We start from the raw sequence: 8,703 nt of genomic DNA, 5'->3' as shown, positions 1-8,703 counted from the left end.
TAGGTTAGTAGGGATAACTTGGTTTTTTATGTTTTTCAACTTTTTTTCAAAAAATCTTCAATTATATTTTCTTCATCTACTAAGTTCATCATAATTTTAGGTTCGTAACATGGCTCTGATATCATTTCATCGGAGCGTGCAGCGGAGGGGTTAAGATTTTGAATCCAATTAAAATCTTTATAAGTATTTAAAATATTACAATAGAATTTATAAAATTTACTATCTTTTGTCAAAACTTTTTCTTCAATAATTATATTTAATTTGTTAATTCTTCTTTCCAGTTTAAGAATTAGTTTATGTATATCACTTTCTATTTTGATTGCTCTATAATCTATATAAACATTTTTATATTTTAATTTTGGATCTAAATATTCAGTAAAGAAACTCTTCAGATCTTCTTTTGAATAATTTAATTCATTATTTGTTGCATTTCTTAGATCAATAAAATTTTGTATAATATTTGGACTTAAATTTATTAAAGATTCATAATCTATATTTCTTTGGGGACCTAATTCAAGGTTTTTATACATTGTAATAGCTTTGGTTGCAAATTCTCTATGAGGAGTATTTTTGGAAAGATTATTATTCAAAGGTTATTCTTCAAACAATTATCTTTTCAGGTCTAATCTTACAATTCACTCTTATATTTAGGTTATTTGCAGGTATTTCCCCATCTCCTCCTAATCTACTCATGCTCAACACCTGGAAGGTTGATCATTCAAATAAATGGAAAGGTAAACAAGGTCAATTTATAGGATCGTTTTAAAAAGCAGAATTTAATTAAGAGGGTGATATCAATACAGCAAAAGAGGTGTTGTCTAGTTCAGTGCTTATGATTGCAAGCAAGATTTTTAAATATGGTTTTAGATAGTAATTTCAACCACATTGGTCAGATTTTAGAATTTTAAAATAAATTCAAACTTTATATGGGTAATTAGCATAAAATATCACTATCGTTTGCATTCATTGTGCAAATCATCTCTATCATTCTAAATTCAGTATTTACAACCTCATTTCAATCCTTTTTGTTCATTCTGTTGGGTCCTTCCATTAAATAGACACACAAATTGCATTTATATCATAAAAAAGGGGCAATTTTGTCAAGCCGCTGCTCTTACAAAAAGTGGCATCAAGTAGTTAACTTTGACTGAGTAAGAATTTCTTCAAATGAATGATTAATTCTTTCAAATAACCATTATGAACGGTACCATTTTCACTATGTATTGAACCATTTCCATTGCACATATTTAACTATCACTAAATCCAAAATCTAAAATTTCATAGACATTCCCAAGCAAACATATGACATAAATACGTATTGGAAATGTCCTTTTTTGCATAACCAATGTCCAAATAAATAGAATCGAGAGCTTTCTCCTAATCCTAGCTAGCTCTTCTCATCAAATCAATCAATAACTTCGTAAAACATCGTAAAGATTTAAATGAATATTCACACAGCCTCAAAAACCATGGTGTACTCAACTTGTGACTAAATTGAATCTTGATTTGCATAGAAAAACCTATCATCCAAATTATATTTTTCGTTTTATTCATCTCTCCATTCAATAACAGGAACATAGCATCCTTCTTTAATTGGATCAGACCTCCCAACATGCTCATTTAGAGGTGGATTTAAATCGTCAGATGAAAGTGCTCGTTTCTCTTTTGAAGGTACAAGATATATCTCCTCAACCCTTGCTTCATTTCTATCCCTCAGCATATTTTTTACATCTTGCTCATTGTTAATTCTACATAACCTTTTCCCGATTATGCCTCTGGCTTCCAATAGAATAGTTTCAATTCCTTATTAGATCCACGGGCTTTTATAAATTTGTTCAGCATTTGAATTGTCAATAAAGTTGGATGAATGAAATCCATGCACAGCACCGAACCATGCTTATATGTGATGTTGTTTGGCATATCAAAGAACCTCCCACCATAGTGGACCTTCATTGTGAAATAATCTGTATTAGGACCTGTATGAACAAGGTAATGACATTCAATTACGAATGTATTTTTCTGCAATATAATTACGTGCATGCAGATTACAAGCCCCCTATCAATATATATATATATATAATCGTCTTCAGGTGTCTCCTCTTGATAAAGTCTGAACCTTGGATATTGCATTTCTATATAGATAAGATATTAAAGAAAGCTCAATCAAGAAGTACAGAAACTTTTGAATAAAGAAAAAATGAATATGAAAAAATGAAAGCATAGAATGAAAATGAAAGAAGATTTAAATCTTACATGGACAGAATACCCACTAGTTGCTACTATTCCCACATTTGAATAAACAAAAATTGAAAACACAAACACTTTTGTTTATGGCAGAAGAAGTACCTTTAGTTAAATGGACATAATTAATAACGAGGGTTGTTTATTGGGTAACAAAATAAAAAAAATGAAAGCACGAATTTTTGTGTGGTGATTTTGGGCAGATTACACCGTCACCATAACACCATAATATTAGATAAACTCTTGTATTAAGTGGGAATCTTGAAACAACACAAACTAATCAACTTGAGCAAAGAACTTCAAAGCCACAAATATTCTCATATAATTGAATAAACTTGGCTAAAATACCTATCATTCCATATGAATTCAACCATCAATCTCAGAAAACTCCATAGAAAATATGTAAAATCACTAGTATTGCATATTTATTACTTAACTGGAGGAGTAGAATGGAGTGCAAACAGGTAGTGGACTAGGGTTCTTCGCACCGAAAATGAAGTTGGGATTTCTCTCAATTCACATTTTTTGCAATAGGACTCTGTTTGCTAGCCTTCATGTTTATTCAGTAGGAAAAATAGTGGTTTGGCAAAATTACCCTTTTGATATGATCTAAATGCAATCCATGTGTATTTTTAGCAGGAGGAACAAATGGAATAGACAGAAAGGACTAATTCTGCACAACCAAAAAAAAAAAAAAAGGTTCAAATAGGTTGTAAATGTCAAATTTAAAAGGATATGAATGATTTGCACAATGGGTACTAAAGATCATGGGCAGACCCATGGGGGGTCACAACTTTTGAGATTTTTTCTTTTTCTTTTTGGATAAGTTCTATTTGCTATCAATTGAAATCTAAATTTTAATATAAATCAAAGTTAACAATTAATTTTAATAACATATTTCATACGATCCGTAATTTTTTAACTTTTATCAAAATATACTAAAAATCTAATTTTAACCTCCACTAAATAGGGGCAAAATCACAAAAAAATTGAAATTTTTTCTCTTTTCTCTTGCTCTATCTTACGCTCACCCTCACACCTTTTACCAAAACCTTAACTATTCTAATTTTTTAAAATTTTACTATAATTTTTCCATAAATTATCATATCTACTACAAATTTTCACTTTCCAATCAAATTTTCAATTAATTAGAATCTAAATTTGCATTTTCTTTTATCATATTTGTATACATAGAATGGGACTGAATTGATTATATCCAATTTAACTTATATTTAAAAAAATTGTATTTATTTGATTGAATATTGGTTATATGTTTTTTCTTTTAATCACTTGAATTGATTGTTTATATTAAATACACTATAAATTTTTTAAATATAAATATGTATTTTCTTATGATGAGCAAAATATTAATAAAATGATCAGATGAATGAAATGATGAGCAAAATATTAATGAAGAAATTTTTTTTAAATGTAAATTTGCATTTTTTCGGTCAATTATAAATCATTCAAAAATCAAGAATAAAGTATTCAATTTGTAAAAATTTTGATTGTGTCCTCCTAACTAAGAATCTCTGTGTCTGCCCTTGCTAACGATAATGATGTTTTTGTGCTACTTACCCATATATATACGCTTGTATATCTTTGAGAGAAATGATTCGTGCAAGTAGCAGTTTCTACATACAGCAGAAAGAATTGCAAACAGGACCCAGCATTTTCACAAATTTATATCTCTACCCCTTAACTTTTTCTTGATGCATGCATACCACTTAATTGTAAACTTTTAGGGAAAAAAATTTGCATTGTTGATCTTCAATTCGTAGTAGCCAAACTAGCAAAATAGTCCAAATTTTATAAAAGTAGGCTTATATAATTTAACGAGAACAGGTGTTCATAAATTTCATATTAGACTTGTTTTCACGAGAGTCACATAGGGGAGACAATAAGCAAATCAAGCTAGCTCGATCCTTAAACACTCTGAGATCGGCTCGAGTCCACAAATTTGAATCGATTTGATCATTTGACATGCAAGATCTCTCATGAAACGAGTTGGACTGTATACAAGCCAGCTCGTTTTTTAAGACATTAATAAAACAAATCAACAATGAGCCAAAATAAGTCTATCCACCAGCTGACTCATGAAAAATGACATCCGACTTGACTCAAGACTCGTCTCAAAACAAGCCCGAGCTGGGACAAATCAGGTCAGCGAGTAACTTGACCCATTTGTCCCAAGGTCACGTGATGATTAAATGAAGTGGGGTAAAATATTTTGATTACATAATTAAAATACAAAGCCAATTTGACCATTTAGGAAAGACAAGATTTGGCCAATCACAAATAATAAAGCCTAAATAAATGCTTGATTAAAGGGAGAGAGGGGGTTAGATGGGCCAAGAAAGAGTTGCATCAACAGGGTTAAAGAGATAGCAATTTGAAATCTGGGAAAAAGTCGAACGAGTTGATAATTTAAAGTCAAAATCAAATTGATAAATTGTACAACAATTTCAAAACCCAACAAACACATAGGAGGCTTCACATTCATGGTGGGACGTGATTCTATTTCCACAAAATTCAACGCAATATCAATAATCAAATCCACAAAACAAATGCAGTCAGATTCTAGAATAAGGTCAAATGTTAGATCAGTTCTTTTGGGAGAAATGTAACATACATCAAATATTTAGAGCTTATTTGATCTCCATTATTTTCAAAATATATTTTTCTCTCTTTTCCTTTCAACTGTACATTCTTCAATAAAATAATATTACATGCAAATCTACAACTTTTTTACTTTTTAATCATACATTCTATATCAATCTACTATTCCAAAATGTATTCTTAGCCAAAAATGAGGTTTAAGCAAGTTGGTTCAATTTTCCAAAATGCATTCTTGCATAAATTGCAAAGGATCAAAATCGTTCAATGTTGCGTCTTTTAAGTAACATTTACTTGACTATTATAATAAATAATTTATTTCGTCTTTGAACAATTAAAATATCATTTATTTAAAGTAACTTATTTACTTTATAAGCGAACTTTTTAAGCTTATACCTACATATCGTTAGAACATAAAATGGAATTATTTATAAATCAATGACAAAGAACCATATACGACTCAACCTGAAATGGCAAAATTGATTTAAGCCTGCCAAAAAAAACAAAATTAAAAATCTCTGTCTAAAAATCCGGAACTGCAGAAATTTGTAATGCATGGATTCTTGTCACACAGATATTTACAGATTTCGAGGAAAAACAAAGTTAAGGACGCTGAATATGGACATTATAAGCCTGCCAAAGAACAAGTGTGTCGTCAGGCATACTTGCAGTTGGATTGATAGCATGAGACTAATATGAACCTATAACCAAGCTTGATGCATTCAGTTTCACTTTTTTCAAGATAAAATTCTAAGATGACTACAATTGCACGAAATATTTTAAAATATGTAGCCCTTTCCAAAACTAGTAGATCAAATAATGTGCATGGCATTGGCTAGAACAAATCCTCATGGTACTTCTTAAAATGCTTATTGCCAAGTAATCAAGCATACTACAGAAGAAGAAAATGTTACCTTTTCATTCAATTTTCTGGTTTTGAGGCTGTGAGAAAAAACCTTTTGCATTGCGTGCTACATCAGCCTCCAGTACTGCCTCCAATAGTATGTCAGATCCCTTTAAGTCATCTGAAACAAAATTCACTAATAAGTTCATAGAGCACATAGGTTTGCATCAAGCCATCAGTATCTTTATTCCGTAAATGTAAATTCTAGATCCATAGATCCCTTGATTTACACTCTTTCAAGGCATTTGATGTAATAAATGGTTAAAGGAAATAATCACAGCAAAATTAGTGCTTAATGATGAGTAACAAATATATTGAAACAGACTCTTAGAAATAGTTACCTTTTCGGTTTGGTAACAATCCGGCACTTTCAGCGGATACAGGGAGGACAGTAAACTGACCAGACTCATCGGTTAATTCACGAAGAACTTCATCAGTAGACTTTGCACCTACGGATGTGGATTCAGCCAATCTTGTACATGCAGTTGCTTGTCTATGTATATCAGACAAATCTAAGGTTGGTGAACTATGATCCTTGAGGCAATGCAGTCATCAAAATGTTAATGAAATGCAAATCATTCACTAAAAGAGGCATAATGGAGTTAAGATATTATCATCGTAATCGAGATTCACAAGTACTAAATACCTTCAAAGGGGCAGCAATTGTAGCGTTCTTAACTCTTGCTGAGTTCTCTTCAGAAGGTTTCGAAGTTTCTTCGTCCACTAATTTCAAAAATAATGTACCAAAATTAACTCATAAAATTGGATGTCACCCACGGTTTCCAGTATAACATTGAAAGCTTAAGCAAACTGATACCAATGCCAGAGGATGTATGCTGAGCAACATTGTCCACTACCCTAGTTGTTAATGGACCAGGATTCATGAAAGAAATGGACCGAATTTCATGACGTATGGCTTCCAACTGAGTCATTGTATCTTGCAGTTCTTTATGCACCTGTCAGTTTTATTCGACAACTTCACATTTGAAAAGCAAACAAGTCAAAAATATCATTCTGGTACACAGCAAAGGAAAAAATAAAAAAATAAAAAAAATTTAAAAAGGGTTGGAAATGAAATCAATACTTGGAATTAGTTTTATAGTGTTACATATGAATTTTAATAAAGCATGTCCTACTTACAAATAGGACATCCACAATAAGTAAGACTTCTTAAAGAACGGCAGATCAAAATGTCATCAATACTATCTTGGTACACAAAATTAACACAATGGGATTCTGTTTCGCGCGGGTTAATTCGCTAACAATTAAAGAGGATCAGACGATTGTGTAAGGGACGAAACCTCTTGAGACAAAGTCCCAAAAAGGGGTGTTCTTTTTATTGGCGATGAACTTTACAATTGGAAACGGAAAACAACGTGCCTCCAAGGGGCGCAAGCACACGAGTTACAGAAAAGGAAATGTTTAAGTCTAAAAGCTAAAGGAATGAAAATTACATATTCTTTGTTCGAGAGTTTTTGATTTGGTCCTTGCTTCTAAGTTCTTTCTCCCTTTTATACTTCATAGGCGATCCCTTTGTGATTAACTGCTCTAAAAAACTGCTTGATCGCCCAATAACTACCCACTTTCTTTGTAATGGCCACTTTGTCATGCAACTGTCTTTTAACTGCTGCCATTATCTTGCATCATTCAACCGCTTTCGATTGAACCCCTTGAGTCGTGGAACGTGATGAAATTACTTTAGCAACTGCCTCAATAACTGCATCATAATGCGTTATGTTTGTTGATACCTTGGGCGACTTGAAGATTTGGGCAAGACTTTGGACGACCGTATGCCACTCTATTCGTTCTGACTTTGAGCGACTTGCAAACTTGGGCAATGGCGTTACCGCACTATTGGGCCCCTTATTTGGGCATTCACCTTGATTCGTTCAATTGGATTTCGTTCTTTGGGCTATCTGATTTGGGGACCCTCCAATTGGACTTTATTCTCTGGGCTGTTCTTCTCAAAATAAAAATTGTTGAATAATTTTACAGAAAATCACATGTATTACTTTATTATTTGAGGATAACTGGACAGGAGCATAGTTATAGACAAACTTGCCTAAGCAAGCATTTAAATAAGGCCTTAAATATTATGAGAATCTGACATTTTATTTTAATTAATGTTCCGGCACTGTTGGGTACGTTTAGTCAATTGAATAGATCAAAATTTAAAGAAAACAAATAACTTTTTCACCAATTTTATTATTTTTTATTCAACAGCATTTTCCTAAATATAATATATAATTTTTATGTTATTCACGCATAAATATTTGTGAACTTAAACAAAATAAAAACGAAAATATTTAAGAAATAAACAAGATATTGACCCAATTGAATATTGTGTAGGGTTCTTCGTGTTCTTATAGTTTGAACAATAATAGGAGGAGATATATCAGATCTGTTGATGTTATCTCACATTGATTGTGGACGGAATTGATATTCAGTTTATAAGTGTAAAGGAAAGTCTCACATCTTAATCTAACTTTTGAGGTGAGAAGAGCCAATATTAACCAACACTAGTATCAGAGTCCGGTTTATCAACAAGTTTTCAAACTAATAGTCATGGAGATACGAGTTTGTGTGAGGAGGAGACGGGTTTGGTCTCTCTCAAGCCCCGTTGTGTGACGGGGAGACAGATTTGGTCCCCTGTAGGTCCCGATGTGGTATTTACCTATTTGGTCTCCTGTAAATTCTGATGTGTGAGGAGTGAATGTTGACCAACATCGATTGTGGATGAGGTTGATATTCAATTTATAAGCGTGAGAGAAAGTCTCATCTTTTGAGTTAACTTTTGAATGAGAGAGATCCAATACCACGCAAAAAAATCATGCACTAGCATCAAGCATGGTGGGTAACTGATCTTTTCTTAGATCATGATAAGTGTTATCGTCTTCTAGAAAACAGATTCCTAAATAATTATGTCCCTTGGTGCCCAGAAT

At 32.1% G+C, this 8,703-nt stretch overlaps 1 protein-coding gene across 1 annotated transcript; it reads right to left on the bottom strand.

Annotated features, from left to right (window-relative positions):
* Window positions 1-674: 674 nt before the first annotated feature.
* LOC111371103 lies at window positions 675-6,310 on the bottom strand (the record flags this gene model as incomplete). The annotated part of the gene is made up of 3 exons (XM_022993014.1): window positions 675-702; window positions 5,772-5,882; window positions 6,103-6,310. Coding segments are annotated over 2 exons (315 nt in total), but the record flags the coding sequence as incomplete, so codon positions are not given.
* Window positions 6,311-8,703: the final 2,393 nt, after the last annotated feature.

Source organism: Olea europaea, chromosome 22 (assembly GCF_002742605.1).
Source record: "Olea europaea var. sylvestris chromosome 22, O_europaea_v1, whole genome shotgun sequence".
In the NCBI taxonomy this organism is placed as follows: Eukaryota; Viridiplantae; Streptophyta; class Magnoliopsida; order Lamiales; family Oleaceae; genus Olea; species Olea europaea.
This window is presented reverse-complemented; position numbering and strand designations above follow the sequence as displayed.